The sequence below is a fragment of the Hetaerina americana genome, unplaced genomic scaffold (assembly GCF_022747635.1).
Source record: "Hetaerina americana unplaced genomic scaffold, ioHetAmer1.1.p SCAF_4, whole genome shotgun sequence".
NCBI classification, from domain to species: Eukaryota; Metazoa; Arthropoda; class Insecta; order Odonata; family Calopterygidae; genus Hetaerina; species Hetaerina americana.
The window spans coordinates 50798081-50822009 of record NW_027286985.1 but is presented as its reverse complement, the minus strand read 5'-3'; the positions used below and the strand labels follow the sequence as shown (position 1 = coordinate 50822009).

General features: G+C 36.8%; 1 protein-coding gene across 1 annotated transcript in view; it reads left to right on the top strand.

Moving 5' to 3' along the window:
* The window catches only part of LOC139692386 (uncharacterized), a 251312-nt gene extending 227978 nt beyond the window's left edge, over positions 1 to 23334 (top strand). Inside the window, exons 3-4 of the mRNA XM_071590550.1 lie at positions 15702 to 16117; positions 18463 to 23334. Of these exons, the coding sequence (XP_071446651.1) occupies positions 15702 to 16117; positions 18463 to 18696 (650 nt within the window). The 3' untranslated portion in view covers positions 18697 to 23334. The remainder of the gene's footprint in view (positions 1 to 15701; positions 16118 to 18462) is intronic.
* Positions 23335 to 23929: the final 595 nt, after the last annotated feature.

Sequence of the window (23929 nt, the reverse complement as noted above, 5' to 3'; positions counted from 1 at the left end):
AGTCCCACTCACGCCTATGTTTATTCTGCGAAGACACACGGCTTTTGTTCCGACTCGAACCCCATGAAGTTTACCCCCTCGCGTACACACTCACGGACACACCTTGGCACCCTCGTATACAGTGCTGTGAGCTCTATTTTTTTTTCTCCTCGGAGGTTTCTTTGCCCATCACGTCCGTTCCCTCCGTTTGGCGTTCGCCTAATGAGTTCGTAATGATCCGAGGGATGATGTCCGGGTGCGTGATAAATAGACGGCGCTCGAGGCACAGAGGGAATTTGATACGGGTACCATACGCAGGACGTGTGGGGAACGCAACCAATAAGTCTCGCCCTCCTCCCTTTGGTGCTGTCAACGAATGTCCTCTCGCTCGCTCACAATGAGAACGCTGCATATGACAGGATCGTTTCCCGAGCAAAAACTCCTCCACATTTCAGTACGCGAATCAAAGGGAAATTAATACGTTATGTTTTTTTTTCGTAAGATCTCCGATAATGAGGTAAAGATGTCGTAAAATTGTCAAAGGCGGCAACAAAAGAACTGGAATGACATTCTTGTACGACTGAAGTTCGAAGAGGTATTACCAATTTCGAGCTTTTGAAACACCAGGATCTTCACCTTATATTTTTTTCAAACTTGATGCTGCTTTAATGGATAATAATGTATGGAATTTTCTGTTTTTAAATTAAATATTTTTATGACTACTTTTTTGATAGTAGTTTAATTTTCTCATCCGTTTACCTAATTCTATTGTTGAAGCTTTTTTGAGAGAGCATTATTAAAAGAAGTTATTCATCTTGTTTCTTGGCTTCTTCGAAAATTCGACAGCATCAATACTGAAGCTCATGCATTTCATTGATTTTTCCCGAGAGAAGAAATGATTGAAATGGACTCCACGTATGTTCTCATTATGACTTCCGAGTATATGCTTGGGACTATTCATCGTCGCCACCTTCGGGGATTACTCTATTCATTTAATTTTTGTCGAACCTAGAATTTAAGTGCATCGGTTCAAATACTGGCCTATTCAAATCGAACCTACCCCACAGTGCACAAGAAATAGCATTATATAGTTGCGCAATTACTTTTGAATGCATTCGATAGAGTTGCTTCATTCAACTCAGAAATAAACAATTTCGCCAAAACCGACGGTTCTTTTCCGTTTGCTTTGAATGATTACTGATAAAAATGAAATAATTACTGGATTTCAATTATAGACGTCAGGCATGCTTAGTATCCACAAATTGAAATTTAGATAATTTCACTTACCTCATAAAAACACGATTCTCTCCTTGGTGTGATCTAAACAATTGCGATTCAGATTACTTTGAAGACTAATAAAGTTCAGCTTATCACATTGGAGTGGTAATAAATTCCTCTACTATGTTTGCTGGACTATTTTAAACTGCCGTATTTCATAATTATATCTGAAATTCCTTATGATATTTTAATGATGCCGTCAACTTCTATAAAATCACAACTAAAAATTGTTATGAAAGGATGGCCATTATAATGTTTTCATGGTAATTTTGATACTTAACCTATGTATCGAAATGAAATGCTCCATTTTTTTGCGCCCCGGCGAATGATATTTTTTTTAACTTTTCAAAGAGTATCAATTGATTCTCAAGATTTTAAGTTTAAATCCTTTCTGGATCGTTTGGCAACAGTAAAAATTGAAGGACGATCTTTCTCGGAATGATTGTTTTGTGTTTTATCCGTAGTTTTAATTTATATTTTTAGCGGGATTCTGTGAAGAGATTTTGCTTAAAGAAACTTTTTGAGATTTTTCTGGTGAGCCATAATATTAAGGCACATTTACCCACCAGTGGAGATCTTCCGATGGATTCCATTCTTGGATGCCCCAGGGGGCGTGCTCGTAGCTCAAGTAACAGACGGAGCGGAGGCACAAAGTCTAACCCAAAAGTTTCTCGAGGAAACTTGTGAGCATTCGCATTTTTTACTTACGCGTTGCTCTTTCTGTTGCGAAGTCAAGTCTTGAATAAACTACTTGCAAGTCGGTGACAACTTCATTGAAATTCTTCTTTTATGGGTGAGAAAATCGAGTTAAATGACTTTTATCTCTCTGAGTAAACCCAGCGAAAGGATGAGTTCTCTCACTTGACGTTCACTTAGCTGGTTCTTATTGATTCGCCTACTTATTCAAAATCAGATTGGCGTCGTTTTTTGTTTTATTTAATATTCTTAGTCGAACATGACTTTTTAGCATTATGAGGTTGTAACAAGGTGAGTCATTTGACACTCTTAGCTTAAAATATTTTCTGAATATTAATAATAATTATTGGAAGCTGGGAAATAATTTATGAAATATTTGCACAAATTGGAAAAAAATAATATCTTTATTTATTAATATCTGCTAGATGCACGCACTTACGAGGATGTATGCATTACGTAGGGAAGGGGCGATATCTCAAATCCTTATTTGTGGATGGTCAAGCAAGCACTTCCAATGTTACTGAGTGTTAGAGTAATAGCTATAATATACGTATGAATGGCTCTGACATATTTTAATTTATTTAATCAGTAGTCTTAATCATCATTCATTAATATTATCAATCAATATAAATCCTTAGACCCACTTATTTATTCAGAGACTCAAACTGTTGCCTTTAGTTCTATATCATAATTACACTGAACTCTAAATTCATAAGGATGAAGTTTACCGCGATGTCCTGTAAAAATATGCCTAGCATATGTTCTTTGGAGAACTGTTTAATAACTTAAAATAATTATGCAGCAATATTTCTTTTCTGGTTCTGTACTTGCTGCCGTATTGGAGCTGTTTTTTCTAGAATAGGTCCAACTAAGTCGTTTTCACGACTGCTTAATCCTGATAATTCTCAATCCTTTTTTAAGAACAAATTTTATAGTCCGGAACGCGCTTTTCTTCAAATTGGGGGCATTTATTAGAGATTTAGTCCCATTATTCCTCGTCATTTAAGGTGAGAGCCAATTAAATTTAATTATGCTCTTTAATAATTTATTTTAGGCCACCTACGCCTTTCTTTTCCTGCCCTTCTCTTGCGGTCTTAAATGGATTATAAGGTCTAACAATGCGTATATTAAGTATGACAAGGAACTTTAAGGTCCTTTTCATGCTTAATGACCTAGAAAATGGCATACGGTAAAGAGAGGCTTTACAGTAGAAGAGTTCAACGAAGCTTCAAAATTCAGATATTGCGTATCATAATTTTTGATATGCTATAATATAATTCGATTCTTACTTTGAAGGTCACTTCGATTAATTTACATATTACTGTTATAATTCGTTTCTAAACACTATATCTTGCCTGGTCCCTATATCACCCTAGAAAAATAAATCACTAACAAGTATAATTACATATCTTTAAATGGGGCCATTTCATTTAAGTAGCACGGTTGAAGAAAATGTACAATACAAATCAAGTAAAAAAACTCAAATAGTTTGAATAATCAATTTCTGATTTGTGTTGAGTGTTAACCGAGTAATATCTTCTAAAATATCTTAAAGCACTGCAATTTTAAGCGTTTATCCAATAAATCACGGAGTTGAGTGCCTAAGCAGATACACAAGTGGCGTACAGTTAATAATATATGCAACTATGCAATGAAATAATATAAGGATGGATTTTTGAACGTTTTAATATTTTACATTTACATATAACTAACTTAATGTGGATAAAATAGAAAACTTATTACCTTTCGCACTTTATGTTAGTAGAAGTGTAATGAATATTCAATATCCTTCTCAAATATTTCAATAAATTTGACATGTTTTTGAAAATACTGGCACGGGATATATCCATTGAAACGAAAGCATACATTTCCATTTTTATTTTGAGTCATCAGCATTACAAATCCATGATTTTGTTAAAGTCTACTAACACATGGGAACGCTACAGCTTGCCGTGATTTCCCACTGAGCGATGAATATGTAGTTGAATCAGTTCCCACACATATTAATTACGTGATGTTGCACCCTTTACCGTATTCATTTGAGATTCATACATGCATAGTAGGCTGGCACTTCAATCGCCGTAATATACTGTAATTCAACTTCTTAATGCCCAACCTTTGATCATATTTCCCGCACGCATCAATCAATGTTGCTTGAAAACCTCATCGATACCATAAGCTATCACATTTTTGTGCCTCCTCACTCTAGCCCTTTGTCCTCTTATCCGCACTCCCTCAAAAATGTTTAATGGATCTACACCATTACCATATTTTGCACGCATGAATTTGTAGTTCCAAGTCATTTGCAACTCATCTGGTCCCTCCGTGTTGAAAGTCAAGTAGTTCCAAGCTTCCAAGTACAAATTTTCATCGCAGGTGATGATGGTGAACAAAAGGATAGCTTACTTCGCGGTAAGAGGATTCAGCAACGCATGGGCTTTGGTGATGGTGTTATGGAAAATACATAGCAACCTGAAATTTGATCACTTCATCTCCACTTGCCGTCGCTAATGCTTGAACTCCCCGCTCTCCTCTGAGACGTATCTTCGGTCGACGATGGCGAATCTTATTGTTGAATAAGGCTGAACCATCACTTTGGGAGAGAGAATCTCAAATTTTATTCTCGTTATTCATCCGAAATCGTCACCCTTTTCCCGATCCATCTGTGCCGCAAACGTGACAACCGCGGGGGTGTTACGAATTCCAAACGAGGACTATTCGGATGCTACCGTGGAGAGCGCGCCAAAGCTTTCCTCGTCGTTTGTCGCCCGGGGCCATCATCTTCAGGGATGGAGCTGAACGCTATCGGACGGAGCTGCGCTGTACTCTACACACGAGGATAATAAGACGACAAAATAAATGCGGGAGAGGGGCGGAGGAGGTTAACACCGGATAGGGAGAGAGAGGAAAAAAAATTGAGGGACGAGAGAGGGAAATAGGACGCCGGTGCAATTTTGGCGGCGGCGTAGAGGGACGGGGAATGGGGATTAGGGGAGGGCGGAACGAGACGTGCGACCCCTCCCAATGCACGGCCGACAACATCCCCTTCCCCCTCCCTCCTGCCTCCCCTTTCTTCCTTCCTTCCTCTCTCGCCTCCCTTTCCAAGAAATCGGCGTCCGTCGCTCGCTCTGCGTCCGCTCGAATATCGCCCGGGGGAGTGGAGGGAGTGTTGAAGGCTGTCGGGAGGGATGCTGGGGGTCGCGGCGGGGCAGAATGGGGGGCGGGGGTTCAGGGGGGTCGTCTCTCTAAAGTGGAAGCGCTTCCCTTATCTCTCCTCCGTGCCGATAGATGCAAACGGAGGGTTCCCGGGGGTGGGTAAGGGAGGTTTGGGATGAGTGGTGTTGGGGAATTGAAATAGAGATCTCCCTCTGAGGAACTCCACGCGAATGACACGGTGCCGATTTCCTTCCCTCACGGCTTCAACCTTGTGGAATACAATGCACACGTATTTGCACATTTATGTACACATAATTATTGAACCAGGCTTTGAAACCCCTACTCTAAAATGCTTTGTGGGTATAGCGCCTATGGTCGAAAGCTTTTTCCTCGGAATTATTTCCTTTAATGCTTATTAAATTAATTATTATTATTGACATGTTAATAATGTATCAATCAATAGTTTAATTTGAATCAATCAATTTCACCCGGTATTAAAAAGTACATATTACATTATATCCAGACTTTGACGAGAAAGTAAGATTAGAGTAGAACCGAGAAATTTAAGTGCTCATTTTTTTCCCTCTAACGATAAGAGATTAGTGTGACTGTAAGCGAATGTGCTGCAGAAAAAAGTATTTTTCTTTTTTCATTCTATGTAGCCTAGTATTTTATTTTTATTTCAAAATCGTAGATTATTGTCCATCTTGTCACTAGCAGCTCGTCTCTGATGTTTAGAAAAGTATCTCACGCTTAGAAACTTCAGTACATGTACCTTTTATTATCATAATGTACATTATTCGAATTTTTTATCATATTTATTATGGCTAGCAGTTAAGAAAATGTTAAAATTTGATGTTTTCCCCCTAGTTTTGAATAGTCCCCTGCCACACACCCCACCGGTGAATTGCAGGGTCCTCTGTATATGTACACCTTGTTAATCTGTACGTAACTGTTAGTTTGTATTTACCCTGTTGACTTAGGTGTCCGGCTGCAGAGTGAAGGTCAGGGGTTTAGGTTCCAATTCGGGCAAAATACTCCTGCGACTCCTTACGTGGCAAACAAAACTCCACAGCAATCCAAGGAGAAAATAGGGTTCGAGAAGGTTCGGCAAGCAAATAGGTTTTTAATGGAATTCATTTTTATACGTTTTCTATCAATAAGGATAAAGATCAGTAGATTCCTTTCCCTCAAGTTGAGAGAGAGAGAGAGAGAGAGAAGGAGAGGAAGAAACACTCTTAGGAGGGCGTGCTGAAGGATTTCTCGAATCTTTTCAAGAGCTTCTTTGTGATTGCCTCGCGGAATAAATTTTCTTTTCCTGAATGAGTGATCCCATCTACCTATCGAATTGAATGAGGGATGATTACAACGTTTAATCATGTCAAAATTGCCGAGTGACCTCAACTAGCGTCTTACCGTCTGAGTACAATGTATATGTTTCTCAAAACAATTAGTATCATATTTTTTTATTTACTTTGTCCCAACAAAAATCTTCGGGTATAGTTTGAATGTTTCATTACAATACATATCAGAACAGTTCGTTGGCATAGTTACCATAATTTACAGTGAAGGTATTGTGTAAATTTCAATATTTTTAAAATATATACGATATTTATACTTTATATATGTATATATAAAAATATATACATATTTATGTATACTATTTTTAAGTAATCTACAGGTTAAGGTAGGTTTTGGATGGACCCAACTACCAGATAAATATTTTGTTACTCCTAACAAAACACAAACCAGCAACCCACCCTACATCAAGTCCTTCTTCAGCTCTGTGTACTTCATTCCTCCCTTCATCTCGTCCAACATCCATATCCTATTCCTGCTATTCCTGCCCTTTCCTCGTTTGCCTAACATTCTCCCCTGTTTTGCAGTCTTCAATATCCCACTGCCGATCAATACGCCCTTTATCCATTTTTCCTGTCGCCTTAGGATTTCTCTCAACAAACCCCTCTCCTCGCCCACCATACCTAGTACTTCCTCATTTGTATTTCTTTCGGTCAATTTCACCGTCTCCATTCTTTGCCACACCCACATTTCAAAAACCTCCAATCTACATCTATCCTGCTGCTTCTGTGACCACGTTTCCGACCCGTACATAGCTACCCTCCATATCCGCAACGTGTACAGGTTACGGATTAGCCTCCTGTCCCCCCAATTTATTCCTATTTTCTGCAATATACTCAAGAGTTTTCCCAATTTACTCTATCAAATGCCTTTGATATATGTATATAATATGTATATAGATGAGGCGTGTGATATGTATAATAATTGTTAAAAGTGGATTGAAATTAAGCGATTGTGTGCTATTCCACTTTCCTTAAACTATCTCTTTTAAAAGGTTAGAAATATGCGTTAGTTAGGTCTAGTCATTACATCATAAAGAGTCAGTACATAAAAATCTTCCCTACGACGAAAAATTGTGTGGTCACCTTCGTAATTGGCAGCATTATTAATAATTACTCAAATTGGTAGATCTTTTGAAGTGGCGGTTCTTGGAAAATCACGTCTTCCCGTAATGCTATTTAGTCTGGGGTAGCAAAATCAAACTTGTAATTTGGTGGGATCCACTTCTTCAAGTTGCAAATAAATTCATAACTCCATATAATATGCTCTATAAAACTTTTTATCGACTATAAACTTTTCGTATCACAAATAAGTTATACTTTTAGCATTGGATATGGTTAGAAAATTTTGCATTTCTTTTGCGACTGCTTTTTGGAGAAATCGTGATTTTGAAAGGAGCTCCCGGCAATTTGTAAAAAAGCTCGCACAAGCATCGCTTTTGAATAAATACAAATAGGTTGGTAATATCTGAACTGGTTAAGTACTGATGTACTCACCTGATCAAAATTTGAGGCAAAGCAAACAAATTTTGAAGTGGCTTGTCCTGTCAAATTTTCCTGCCATCTTTGACATTAGTTAGCAAATCTGAAGTTGTTTCCAGTGGTTCTTAATACAATCTAGACTCAATCTTCCTCTTCAGCTCTCCTTAACCATTTCTGATCATTCATTTTATTTCTTACTGTATGCATAAAATCCATTCATTCCTGGGGGGTTTCTTGGCCTACTAAGTGCCCTCTTTTATTCCTCCCATCTATGCCTTAAATATACTCTTTCGTACTAGTGTATACCCAATGAATATTCCCTTTCTAGTTAGTGCTTCCCATAGATTTATCTGTTCACCAAATTACTTGCTAACAAATGTTTTCACTGTCTACTCGCTCCATCCATTTTTATTCGATTTTCTCCAACGGCAGCACTATTGCTATCAGTCATCTTATACGCTACTGTTAATGGCGTACTTCTACACAAAAGTAAAAATTCAATCTATGAGTTTCATTCAGCGAAGCATTATATCACAGGCATTATACGTTACACACATGTAACATATGTCCTTGCATCCTCAAGAAACTATTTAATATAATATTCTACAAGAACAAAACATATTTAAAATCTAAAAACCTGCATTTTCTCCAATTGTGACATACGTTTACGAGACATGAACGTTAAAACAGAAAAACAAAAGACTTAATTTTTTACAAATAAAAATGCTTAGAAGAATATTTGGACCAACGTAGGGGGGGGAGTGGTCTGAGAATCAAGTGAATTCTAGATTTTCATTTAAAAAGGGAGAAACAATAGCTTAACATTTACTAAGAATCTGATAGGTAGGTCACATCACGCGCATTGCAGATACAGATCGACATAGAAAATTTATGAATGGATACCTGAAGGAAATAGGGCCAGGAGGAGACCTACGATAAAAAATAAGGACGATTTCATAGACGATTTACGATGAACGATTAGTCCTAACTGAAAGCAGCTTGCAAAAGACAGAAGAGAATGTGTGTTTATTGTTGAATGGGCCAAAACCCATAGTGGGTTGGAGCGTCCAATGAAGACTTTGTATCATGAGTATACTTTTTAATATGTAAAATAATTTTTGTACATTGTTTTATTTATTGTATCCATCTAAATTCATTAACCTCTAATGTATCTCAATCCAAGACATTGGTAATCTATTTCTTACATTTTACAAATGCATGTTGCTCAAGTTTTTCAAATGGCTTTTATGAGAAGAAGGTTAGTTTATATACCTCCGAAGAACAATGAATTTTGGTTTAATTTGTTGGTATATTGTACATTCCCACAAATGGTTGCGTCACAACTAGCATCTTCTTAATGTTTCCTTACCTTCCTGCAGTCATGTACGTATGATGCATCTGAGAAAAGTATTATGCTGAAATTTTTTCCATTCATTCCATCTTGACTCTTCCAAAAAGTTTTTCTGTTTTAGATTTGCAGCCTCCTTAAATTACCACGGGCAAAGATCATCATTCCAATTATTCCCATCAATCCAGCTTCCATCAAATCAGCAAGTGAAATTAATTCAAGTTTTGCCTTTTGTTTGCTCGCCTTAATAAGTCACCTGAAAATCGGAATGACTTTTCTCGTACCTTTTCTTCTCCTAAAGAAAAAGTATTCTTTCGTCTAAGTGCTCGTCTGTTTTCTGTTAAGTTCACCAGTAGATAATTCACCTCCAGGTAGTCTATGCTGGAAACTTAAGGACTTTTTCGAAAAGTTTCTCTTTTGTATGGGTCTCATCTTATTTCCATTGAAGCAATTCGATTTTACGGGAAGGTGTTTGGCCTTTTTACATGCAAATGTAACGAAGTAATTTGTAGGTATAGTTTGTTTGGACTTATTTTTACGGTTTTTGGAAAATATTTTTTTGAAGATATTTTGTCAAGTCTCACAGTGGCATTTAAACGTAAAACTTAGTGAACATTATCAGAATCTGCTCTAATTAGGTGCATCCAGCCATTTCTCGCTCCATCCATTTGGCATTTCTCCTTCAGAACTCTTGCTATTTATTCCTCTTTATTACATCTCCAGATTTTCCTAACATTTATTCTATCTTCGTTTGCTGTGGGAATTCCATCTTTCACGAGCCGTATGGCATACTGCAGATTATGTATTTTAAAGTAGAATCGCATTCCCTTTATACCTTTTCTTTTGTCATTTATTTTGCATATCATGACAGAAGTCTTTCAAAGGTCTTCATTGATTTCTTTTTCCTTCGGGTAATTTAGTTTCTTAACGCCCCATAGAAACTACTTATGGAAGGAACCGATAAAAGAAGATTGGAGACATTGGGTGTAAAAATTTTCCTTGAAAAATGTACCAGAAGACATTGGAAGAAATGGATATATGAACATTTTTTAATGGCAAGGAACAGAGCAGCATGGAGAGTTTCGATACAGGGTCGTTAATCAATTTTCATTGTTTGATATTATTTTCAGTCGTCGATTATTGTCTTCTCCTACCTCTATAAGCTCCAATACTTTATCATGGCTCTAGAGTTCACCTAATGGCTTATATTTTCCTCATTTTCTCTCGGAAGATCTCAGTATAAAATTTTCAAATGTTAAGTTTCTTTCTAACTACCCTGTGTTACATTGTTCAACAAAATTGTCACCCAAAATGTCAAAATCAAGCCTTAGATCAAATATCGAAATCAGTCAGCTAGTGGGTTGCAACTAATGCTGAGCATATTGCAGAATCAGTGCAATAGTTTAAGAATGAAAACCTTACTTAGGAAGTGTTTTAGGAGGGTAAAGTGGTGAGGAAATAAAATAATTGCGTAAGGTAAAGAAGCTTAAACGAAGAGGAGGGAGTGGCTGATGGGAACCTCAAATAAATATGTAAATAAATTACTAGTAAAAACTTAAATATGGAGCGTAATATTTTTAGGTGCGGAAACTTGGTCTCTGAGGCAATAGAATAGGTATAAATTGGAGACATTTGAGATGTGATTGTGGAGGTGATGGGGAAAGAAAAATGAACCAAAAGGAAAAAAATAACAACGAAGATCTAGGTGTGGGAGGAAAGAGGATTATTAGGAGACTTCAAAGATGTCAGGAAAACTAGATGTAGGAGATAGTAGTTTGTGAGTAGCATAGGGCTAAAAAGCTTTGCGTCTGCCTCCTCTAATTTTCCACGCAGTGGTGTTGTCGTCCATTTTCAAATTATGTGTACTTTTACCTCATTTGGGTCTGAGCATGTTGTGAAGTTCAGAACATTGAACTGCCCCATTCACCATAGTCCGCAGCATAGTTTAGGCGATGTCTAAATTTCTCTGTTAAATACACGTTTAGCCGATTTGGAGTGTATTCTTGTCTCTCAGCATCATTCCCTTTCACTATTTTCTGCGATTTTAGCTTTCAAACGTTTGATACAAAAAGGCCACCCATTTATGTAGAATTCAAGTATCCATTCTATTCAAGTCTATCCGCGGTGAATAAAAATAAACATCTCCACAAAGTAATTAACTGTTAATCTGATTCTGTTGACTGTATTCATCCACACTATGTAACAACTTTTCATTGTTAAAATTCCTTGGTATTCAAATTCTGCATAGTCTTCAGAAGTTGCTCTGTTTTCTTCTTTTTTCGCAGTCCCTTTTTAATTTGCTATTTATTTATAGACAGTTTTCACCTTATCCTCATCAAAATACAATTTAAGCTAGAACAGATCAAGATCCTTTGGGCTTTCTGACGATCCCGGCCATAGGGTGATCCATTTGTTTAATTTTAGGAAGCATTTAAATCTCTTTTTCTGTTTCAATTGAGAAATATTAACTCCGCTTTTCCGTTCCGACTATCTGAATCGGAGTGTATAAGCTGTCGTCGCTCCCAAACTCTCCTTCTGCTGGTTATCTCATTTCACCAATTCCTAGGACGTATAATTGTATCCATTGCATTTCTATCTAAAGGGCATCCAATTTTCCTCAGGTCCGAAGCGATCTTACGCTCCAAGTCCCAGTCCTAAATTGACTGGCACACTTGAGTGAAAACACGCTTTCTCTGAGTTCCCGACCGGAGGCCGAAGTGAGGGACAGATTTGACTGCCGCTCACTCAGATTGAGAGGCTTTCATCAGCTTCATTATTGATTAAATAAAGTAATCAAGAAATATGCAACCGCAAATTTGCTCTGTTTGCCAACAAATGTTTAATGTATTCTTTACCCAGGGATGTATAATACTTTTTCAATGAATGCTTGCTTTTAAATAGGCAGTGTTCATTTAATCATTTCTAAGATATGAACAGATTAAAATTGGTACCTTCTAAATAATTACTACTACTTTCTTCATAAGATATAAACTCTTACAAAGAATACGTGTGATGGGGTTTTAATTTTTTTAAATATAAGAACGGTTCCTAGTGCTCCAAATCAAATACTTGTCTCGCACGTGCACACAATGACCCCAATTTGATTCAATTTCTTCCGAGTAATTACTGATGCTAAACCTTCAATTTAAAATTCAACGAAAAATTAACGACGCGAATGGCCCACTCCTCTTACAAAGAATACGTGTGATGGGGTTTTAATTTTTTTAAATATAAGAACGGTTCCTAGTGCTCCAAATCAAATACTTGTCTCGCACGTGCACACAATGACCCCAATTTGATTCAATTTCTTCCGAGTAATTACTGATGCTAAACCTTCAATTTAAAATTCAACGAAAAATTAACGACGCGAATGGCCCACTCCTCAGTCCATTCTGTCGAAATCCATTCGCTCCAGTCCCATAACGCCACCATCCAGCGGCCTAGTTTCCCGCCTTTTCTTTTTGCTCCGAAGTTTAAAGTAAGTATGAACAATGAATGACTTCCAGGATGAGGGCAGCTCGCTCTCATTCTTGCGCCATCGCACGATATCGACGAATCCCATCACCTCCAAGGGAGGAGCGAGAGAGGGAAAATTTCTGGAAAAAAAATAAGATCGATACCGGGAAGAAAACGGCGCACTTGGGAAAGGGCTTGCCCTTTTAAGTACTTTTTAAGGCGACCAATCTGGGACAACGAGCGGGAAGAGGATTAAGGAATAGGGGGAAGCTGGAACAAGAAGAGAAGGGTTGAAAGGGGAGGGGGATCATGGTCTTCCCCCCCCCACCATTCTGTGGGGGAAGGTCGAAGAAGCACTGGGGAAACCAATTAGAAATGGAGGGAGAAGTGTTCAATGAAAGAGAACCAAGATCCGCTCTCACGTGCGTAGAAAGAGTTCACTTTCCGTTAAAAACTGTTTGCGAGTAACCGAAAGCAAACTGACGTATCCTCAAGGCCAGGAACGAGAACCGTTTCCATACGTAGTATACGAATCAACCTTGATTTTTACTGTACCTTAAAGAGAGCTGGTGAAATGTCTACACGCACGCTAGTTTATTGTGAATCCCGAACGTGCTGTGACGTGACATATCAGTGCAACTCCCGCTTTCGCGGAGTTGACCATCCGTCGCTGCTGTGAAATCATTCTGTGTTGAAGTACCTACGATGAAGACCGTGAAAATATAATGCGAGAGTCCCGTTTGCGCCGGCATCCAATATAACAGATTGCTCAGCATTATACATTCATTATTTGCCCATTACGTGCGACCTCGTGTGCTTCATGAATTTTAAATCGTATTCGCCTATGCCTGGTGGTATGATGTACAACATTATATCATTGGTGATCAACTGGCAGCGGCCATATTTTGCTGAACCGCGTGCAGTCAGGCATGCAAGCAAAATTTAATTTAAAAATGCCTACATGGCCCTTATTACCGGACTAATCGCCCCCGAACCTTACTCGGTTATTGGAGTGGATTACAAAGATATAAATAATTTCCCAACAATAGGAGGAAATTATTAGATGGAATATTAAAGGCATTTGGTAAATGAGATTCTAAGCCAACAATTTTCAAACATAAAAGTCTTTTTAGCTTAATGCACGTCTTTATGAGTGTGTCCCATGGCATTCAAATCCTAAATCCAGTTCTCAGTTCAACTGGAAATTGGGTATTGTAACTTAAAACTTGTTCATGCCTACTTGTGGGGCTAATGTAGCAGTGCCTTAGAAAAAAGGTGGTAGCAGGATTACATATATACGTAGGTCGCTATTTAATTAAATTTATGTGAAAACATCGATCATGATTGGCAAAAAAAACCGCGATTAATATTCAAACGGCAGTGAAAGAAGCCATTGTAATTGCTAGAATAGGTATTTAAAATTTGAATATGAATAAATCATGTAATGAATTTCGATCACGTAATATACAAAGGAAATGAATTTTGAGAAATATACAGTAATCAAGGAATAAAAACTTCGGTTTCGTTAAATATTAATTAAAAATCCACGCAAAAACTCTAAAAAATGAGAAAAAAAATTTCACGGTGAAATGGAAACCCATTTAACCTACCCTATTGCAACTGCAAAATAATTCAAACTGCAATTTTAAAGGTATTTAAAATACCTAGTTTTCGTATTTCTTTGAATGTCAAATTATTTATCATACGTATTTGGATGTTATTTTTATTGACTCTATCGTTAGTTTAGCTGTAATTAAAAAATGTAATTTGAAATCAATCATAGTGAGACTGAAAAATAGTCCAATTCGATTAATCATAATATGGTAAAACCACCAGCGATATGTTCTTGAAATGTTAAACAACTGTTTGTATGGATATCCTGCTAGATAATTTAAAAATGTTAGATTTAATATCGGACATGGAAATATCAGAATGATTTTTTGTCAGCCTTATGAGTCTAAAACTTGAAAGTCGATTCTGATTTTCATCATTTCTGAAATCTATTGGGGGCTTTACATGTGCCTACAGAGTCATGGTCCTAGTTGACTTGATCCAGTGACATCTAAATTAGTTCAAATAAAATCTAAAAAGTGTAAGACTAACAACACTTTTCAAATGAAAATATGAAACGATGCCACAGAAATTGGAAACTATTTTGCTCTAAGGTAATGATGAACTATAAGACGATTTTGAACCACAGTTTCGTCCTAAATAGAAAAAATTATCTAATTTAGGCTCATGAACATTATTTCCCAGATATTCTGATCCATTCCGATAGTTTTATTTTGGTATTATTCCGGTAATGAAGGATTTTCCCCTTCGTGTTTTCATGCCTGCTGCATTAAATTTATTATCATGGAAAATTTTATCAATTTTGAAAGATACCTCTACGAAATGCTATCCATAATTGCAACAAGCGCTTCAAGTATTTGCAGATCACGCGCCACTTGCAATAAACTAATGTGATATAATCAACACATAAACACTGAATATGAATTAAAACCACTCCTTCATTTTGTTGATGTTTTATGTATGTTTTTATGTTAACGTTTTGTCTTTAGTTATTGCATTGGCCTGCTATCCGTCTATTGAGTCCATCAAAGCAGTTATCTATATAAATGTAACTCGTAGGTGGTTCTTATCAAAAGGGTTTGTATTTTCTAAATGAAATACTAGGAGAATATTCTGTTCTCATCACCATATAGTACATATTCTTATCTATATTTTTTACCTTGCGTTTCCCCAAAATGACGTTTAATATACTGTATCTTCCCTCATATCGTAAATTTGTAAATCGTGGAGAGATTTCAGCGCTGAGAATGCCGTCCTAAAAAAGTTCTGCCTCATAAAAATTCAGCAGCGGGGGAGAATCTCCGAGAAACACGGTAATGAAATGCAGGGACGGACGGCGACTATTCATTTTTTTTTCAAATTTTTCCCCCTGGCAGGCACCGACGACTCGTGGGGCCGGGACTGGCCGCCGAGACCGCTTCCACCAGGTGCCGTGTGGCCCCCCGTCGTGGCCGGCGGGGGGGTGGCCGACCCCTGGCCCCAAGGCCACCCATCCGCGGCGGCGGACGCTGCGGGCGCCGACGTGGCGTCGGCGGCGGCGCCCCCGACTCCCCCCTCCGTCCCCCCGACCCCTCCCGGCTTCGCCACCTCCGCCCCCCTCGTGAGGGCCGAGGAGGCCCTGATCGTCCTCATCGTGCTCCTGCTCTGGGTGGGAGCCATCGCCCTCTTCTTTAACCGGTGGGGCAAGATTCGTATGCTGGAGCCATACCAACCCAAGTTCCAACAGTCCGCCCAGCACAGACCATCTTGCCCGCTTGCCGCGGAGGCGCCCATAGCGCCGCCCATCGTCCAGGTGTGACGCCCCCACAGTCCTAAACTTTGATGCGGTGGCTTGCATACTCACTTTTCGTCCCAAGGGTCCGGGTTCGAATCCCAGCGTTGGCAGATTTTTAAGTGGTATCCCGATCCCTACGCGGGGTGCCATGTGGAGAGCCCTTCGGTTGTAGTAGTAATTGTAGTTTTTGTGGGAGGCGACCAACAGCTATGGTCATTTGCGCCATTTGGGACAGACATGGAAGGATGAAGGGTGGAGAGAAACCCGGCGAAAGGGGTCCGTAGCTTAATGCTCCATCCGACGGACAGCGCACTCACTCAAAGTGCTCTCCACAAAGCATTTCAAGTAGGGATCGGGATACGACTGAATAGTATCTGCCGCCTCTGGAATTCGAACCCGGGCCCTCTAGGTAGGAAGCTAGTACGTTAGTTACCGCACCATCTCGATCCCTGGTAGTTCTTCGAGTGGAGTACGTAGTCCGTCTGATGGGACGTTAAATTGTATGACCCGTTGGCATCTTTAATTGAGATTAGGTTAATGCCGGCGCCGAGTTTCTCTCCACTTTTCCTTGAAAACCCTACCCCTACCAAATTACCACCCTGTCTGTAATGGTCCAAGTGACCTCAACTGTCAATCAATTCCCCAAATAATAACACTTGAAGCTTCCACTAATTATCCTTTGAATAATATAACATCAGGAAATTGTGAATTTGTTGTTAAATTACACCATCAGGAATATGTGGGTAATTATGAGTAGATGGGATTGTTAGAGCTCGGAGATGGATGGATGTGTACCCAGCATCTTCGTTTGGCCAACTACAAGCCAAAGATACTAACAGTCCCACAACCTTGCAACTAATTATGAATTTGTTTATGTCAATTTTTACTCTTTGTTTTATTTTGATTGTGAATTGCGTGAGGTCAAATTTTGTATTTAAATGTGGGATTGCAAGATTTCATTTCTCATCATTTGTTCCCATTGATCTAATCTGCAGAGATATTGAGGGTCTCATAAATTCATTGAGCCTGAAATAACTCCAGTGCCCTGAGCCTTTTTAAAAGGCAGTAGTGCTATTGGCAACAAAACAAATTTCCATAAATATAGTAAGAATATCATTTTTATTACAAATGATCAAACATACAATCTTTCAGCATTTTCCTCTTTCTTTGCAAAGTGAAAGAAACTTATTCATGATGATAATGCACAAGTCCTTAGATACTCGAACACTGGTTGTTCATCAGTCATGATACCTACTCTCAAAGTTGAAAATGCCCCTCTTGTAAATGTAAATGAAAATTTGAAAGTTAGGAAGGATATCATGAAATATAGACCATTTTTGGGATTAAACTAGAGGAAATGTTTATGGAAAAGTGGATGAATTATTTTAATTTTAGAATACACAAAATATTTACTGAAGCATTATTAAGATCTGTTTTGTTTTTAAATGCATATGCAATTTTTGCCCTTCTCTCTATACAAAAAAATTATAATAATAACTTCATTCTCTATATTACTCTACTCTTTGTGAACACTGAATATTCAGGCAATTAATTGCATAAAATTAGTTTAAAACACCTAATTTGAAAGAAAGATTTTGACTGGAAATTATATCTGAAAATTTATGGTAAACTATGCTGGAATTTTGTTTCAGAATATTCCTTCATCATTGTTAATGTATGGTTCAAATTACTTGCAAAATACATCTCTTTTTATGTGCATAAGAATTTTGCTGTAAACTGATCTTATCAATATGAGGGACTTTGTTTAACTTCATCCCATATTTTCAAGATAATCTTCTGAAAAAATATTACATCACTTGTGCATTCAATTCATTTCTCAATCATGTTGTGATTTACTCTCACTTGAATTAGGATTGAACATTTCTAAACAATTAATTCAGTGGCCTAATGCCCATTATATATACCCTTAAAACCTGGGATTTATGCTGGATGTGCTGATTTGCAATATGCGCAGGTACATTGTTGATTTTTCACTAAAAATAAATGAGAAAAATATTCTCTTGTTGGACAAACTCAGTGGTCTGTAATAAAATAATTGTCAGGTTTTTCAATCCCTTTATGAATTCTGTGAAAAATAATTTAATATTCTAATATTTACTACATTGCAAATATATTTTTTTACACTTGCATGCAAATATGCATAAAGTTATTAAACCAATATATTCAACAAAACAAATTATACTCCGACTGTGATACAATTTTTGCTATGAAAAAATAATCTGCAAGCTTGTAAAAGTGGAAGAGTTAAATTAAGAATGAAACTAAAATTTTCCTTTAATTATTCACCCATTGTCATTATTTAAATTTTATGCTGTACTAAAATATCACTTTTCTATCTGCAGTTTCGTTCCCTTTCAAAATTCAACCTTGAATTTGAGGGCATCTCACCATCCCTGAGGCCGAGGCAGAACTCTGTGTTTGCAAGCGCAGTATTCAGCCCCACCATTAGTACGCCTAGGAAAGCAAAATCTGCTCTTGACATCCAGACTCTTGTGATGACGGATGGACAGCACCTTCTCCAGCAACTTGATTCCATTGACTCTGCTGAATATCCTATTCGTGTCACCAAGGTGTGAGAAGAGAGAGGAAGGAAGAAGTATTGGTGATGGGAATTTTATCTAGCATGTGATTACTCTTTGAGTGGGACCACTTATATTGTAAATCAACTACAAGCTGTTGTTTGTGCGTGTCTAATACTTTACCTTCAAGGACTATAAAAACCTCATGTTTACTGATAAAGGCCGACTTTAAGTGTAAATTCGTTGCTGTCATATTGGCCTCATGAGCATGTATGTCATAAACAGTGTTGTCGAAACATTAGAGAACCTTCATGAGTGCTTCCACCATAACTTTTTGTGTATGAACGTCCACTAATCATAAGACAAATAGGTATATTTTTTGAACTTATTGGATAAGAATGTTTATATTAACCTATGGTTGGCCATTGGAATAGAGGTGGAGACAAATCCTAGGGAATGAAATGAGGGCATTAATTTCATACTTTTGGATTTAGTTTACCTACTTATCATTTAGAATGGTAAAGGCCAAGTTATCATTTGGGTGAACGTAAATATCTAAAATGTTGTTTGGAGCCTAGAGATGTCCTTTGAGCACTTCTGTATGTGGTTTCATGTGCTTCTAAATTTGTGTCATTGTATTTTCTCGGTTGGGTCCTTCTTATTTTTTCCTAATGAGTGTTTTCATATGAATGGCTCACTTACAGGAGAGTGTAATTCCGGCTGTTGATTAAATACCTCAATGGTTCAAAGGTAAATCTAATTAGGCATGTGTAATTGGGAGCTATAGACTTACTAACAGTAAGAGGGGCTCTCAACTCAAAAACATTGATACCGTTTACGTTGGTTTTCATGGTAAGTAAAGTCAGCTGATTGCATCATATCCCAATATTGCCAAAAATTAAAAATTAATTGGAAATAATAATTGTGTGTCATGACTGTTTTTAGGTGACAGCTACACATAAAATTATTAAAGTTATTCTAAAGCCTTTCTTAATTAAGCATAATGCCTCTTTATGGCATGGCAATGCCTTTTATGGTAAGAGACAATTGTTTGCCTCCTCTATTTTGCCTTGGAAACCTAAGTCATACATCCTAAGTCACCTTCATAAAATCGACCTTGAATATAAGACTCAGAGTATGGGCCATGTATTAATTCAACTAACTGCAAAGTTGTGGATGAATGCAGAATATTTACAGAGTTGTGAGAAAATGAATTTATGAAAACCTCCATATAACAGTTGTGTTTCATGAACTTCTGCTATAAGTGGGCCAAGCATATTTTAATGACTACATCAAAATAAAATATATCATTGCAAGTATTCAGCATTCAGCAATTGAAAGCCTCCTCCATATACTTAGGCAAATGCAATCAATTTTCTTTCTTGGTTATCAAACATCTTCCTCACGAAACTTATCTACATTGATTATTAAGGTTTAGAGTCTGATGATGAAATTGAAAACCTGTTTCTCTCAATCCTCACTATTTCTCTTCTATCTGAATCTATCTCTTCTATCTTTAAGTGGTTTAACAAAGTAGCTGCAACTTGCCAATATATTTCTCTGTTTATCCTATCTCCTCCTCTAGCTATTCAAACCAACCTTAGCTCTGATTACTGAGGTTGGTTTCCTATCTCTATCTTTCTAGTGAAACACTTTGCCATTCCTGATATTACTAGAAATTATGCCCTCAATTTAACTCCAAGGTGATGAGGGTTTATTTTCAAATTGTCTGCAGGAATGTCTTCTTTCAAGAGTCTAATTGTGTCTTTTTCACTTTCAAATACTTACTTCTTGGTGGCAATCTATTATCCTCTTTGTGGGAGTTTCCTTCCCCTCTTTACTCTCTTTAAAAAATATTTTGCCTGATAGAAGTTCCATGCATGTAGTGTTCTCTTTTGGTACTCCTTTGAATCTCTTTTAGGATTGTATATTTATTATGTACGCTAAATAATCCCTGCAAACGTTTTGTTATCTTCTCAACAGTTTTCCTCTGTGCTCTCATGATATCTTTCATGATTTTGTAACTCAGTTATTAGGTACATTGGATATTGAAGAAATGCCATAAAATGCTCATAAGCAAGCTGCTACCTGTATTTGTGATGCCCCAGTAGTTTCAAAGCATATCCAAATTTATCATCATAGATACTAACTGGAAAGAGTTTCAAAGGTTTGCCAAGAGAAAATTATTCACTTCTATAGTATATACTTATGGCATCCTATCTTTTATGGACTATAGTTCCTAGAAAGAATATATCTCAAATGTGATGAGGCTTATGCTAGTTTCTTAATAGCTGTAATAATAGGGGTTAAATGAACATAAAAGTCCTTCACTTTTCTAAATGGCTAGTCATTGTGAGGTGTAATTAGTTCGGAGTGAATCTCCTATCAATGAATTGCAAGCAGAATGATCCATTGATTACTCTCTGAAAATGCTAACAAATTTTAAGGCTGCCCCTACTTCTAATACTACCACCTGCTATATGTTTAATCTTGTTAGATGTTGTACATTTTGTACATTTTTATCTGTTTAGGTATTAAATTTAGATTTTTGAAGTTACATTTCATTATCTACACTTGATGAAAATTGGTAATATAAGAACAATATATAGATATATATGCATACATATATTATATTTTAAGGTAAATGAACAAAAATCATACTTCTATACACACATATATTATCGATTCAAACTAAGGACATATCATTTCTGTTATGTCCTAAATTTAAGGGACCCAAAAATTGCCATTTGACATTATTCTCTTGATTAGGCTTGTGCAAAGTTGAAAATGTTCATAATCCATTGAAGAATTGGTTATTTATTAAAAATCCAGCAAGGAAAATTCGTTTGAGCAAAATACCACATTAGTCATGCACTGGGAGGGGGATTTGAATATATGAATCCCACTTGAAATGACAGATAAAATTTATGGATATTTGTGCACTGTGTAAAGCTCTATGAACTAAATTTATTCTACCAAAGAAACAACAGCTTATGGAAAATGGATTAAACAATACTTATAAGAATATAAATATATTTACTAATAGCTTACACTGCCATATTTTTGTATTTTAATGTATGTGTGATTATGAAATATTTTAGTAATACTCTATTTAACTGTAAGAGACTAGTAACAGATTATTCATATCTCCCTTCTAATGTGCTCAGGTGCTTGCTCCTGGAAGTTCCTTTAGCCTAACTCATTGTTTTCTTACTTTATACTTCATTATAAAGCATAGTTATGTAACAATGACTAGAGGAAGATAATTTTTCTAGCAGATAAATTCTTCCTTAAATTGAGGAATCACATGGCGGGTATAAAAAGTTCCAAGATGGGTGGACACTTAGCAATCTTCATCCTTTGCTTGTTTTACACAACTTACCTTGACTGAATAAAGCATTAAAGGTGATGGGAATGGTTATGAATGGAATCAGAACAGTTAGTGTACTTCCCTTGCTGGTTCCACCATTTCCATTTGATTGGAAAACTGCTTTTCAGAATGTTTCAATATATTGGAACCATTCGCAGAAAAAATTGCATATATCCAGTCATGGTTCAATGTTTTTTGCGAAATGTTTCATGCATATAATGGACACGTGCTGCATTCATAAATTTGAAATTGACTACCACAAGTCTCTTTTGAAAATAATTTAATGTCATTAAATATTTTTCTTGTTATTTCCTATGCATTATGAGCTTGGATATGGACCAAAATGGCTGCTTTCCAGTCACTGATGCAAGCCAACTCCAAGGGCTTTTCTGCTTTCAAGTGTTTTCTCTTACTAGGAATTGCTTGCTGGCATAGCCTCAAAGTGAATTGGTAAAAGAGGAAAGTTTGTGACTGGTGAAAAACGTTTGCTGTTGTGAATCAAAGATCATTTCCTTTTGATCCATTATAAGTTACAGGTTTTCACTAAGCAGCACATTCATCCCTAGGGGTTTCTCAAATGAAAATCAACCAATATAGATGATCTGAAACTGATTTTATGTCCTGGAGAGTGAGATCAATCTGTCTCTTCATCTTCGCTTAATATATTTTGGCAAAATCACAATAATCTACCCTTATTTCTCACATCAGATAGTCGATTGTCACTGAAAAATACAGAAATTCAAGGAATAGCTTTGAGTAATTTGAATGAATAAGATTTAAGTAGATAGGGACACATTTCCTTCAGTCACTCTCAAATGACTACTGAATACACTTTATATGATTGAAGAAATATATGGGGAACAATTATCAACTATAACATAAAGCAACAATAAACACATTTATATTTTTCACACGAGTAAATTGAACAATTTCAATGGGAATAGCTTATGCCACATCTGCTAGCTTAACATATATACGTCAGAACTTAATCTAGTTTGACTTCCTTGTATGCATTCATGCAGCACCAAAAATTATCAATTTTTGTTGCCAACCAATTACATATGTAACAATTTTAAGTTGATAAGCAGATACTAAATATATTCATGAAAAATGAAGGAAGATCTTTGAAAGTTATGTACCTACAGATACAATTGAACTTAGAACTTTGAGCCTGTTCTCAATTCTCCAATGAATTCTCACAATAACATAAAAAGTGAGCTTTTCATATAAATTCTGAAAATTTTCTCTGGAGAAAGTAAGGCATGTATGTAGCATGAGAGAGAGTTAAAATTAAAATATTTGAAGTCATTTACGGGTTCCGCAAATTAAACCTATGATGGATAAAAAATATCATATTTTAAGCATATATTACACCATTGCTCCCATTTGTCCTATGTTTCATTCAACCATTGTGAAAGTAAATTCACCATAACTGATGAGCTAAATTTATGTGGCTGCTGCTATTTTTTTCATTTTTACATATAAAATTGATGAGTAGCTATCATTCTATGTACTTCTGGCTTTCCCTTCAACTTCACCGTGTCCGTTGAATGATATCCACAGGGATTAAGAGAAAAATAAACCCCCGAAAATCTGGTGCACTTATGTGATAAAACTTTGCGTGTGAAACCAATGGAATGCCCCTTTCTAATAAAGTTAACCAAACCAACTATAGGTTGCTCATAGGCATATTAAAAGTTTTAATAGATGACATTTTAACTGTCACATGATCAGCACCTTCATGCTCTGCTTCACTGTTATCTTTCAGTGATAAATATGTGACAGATTCATATTTGGAACTGCTGATTTAAAAATTAAGATGCTTGTGATAGATCAGTATCTTCTTAGAGCTGTGATGAAATGAAATTTTCCTTGGATTCTTGTTTTTAATAAATCTTTAATAATGGCTGAAGGTTTTGG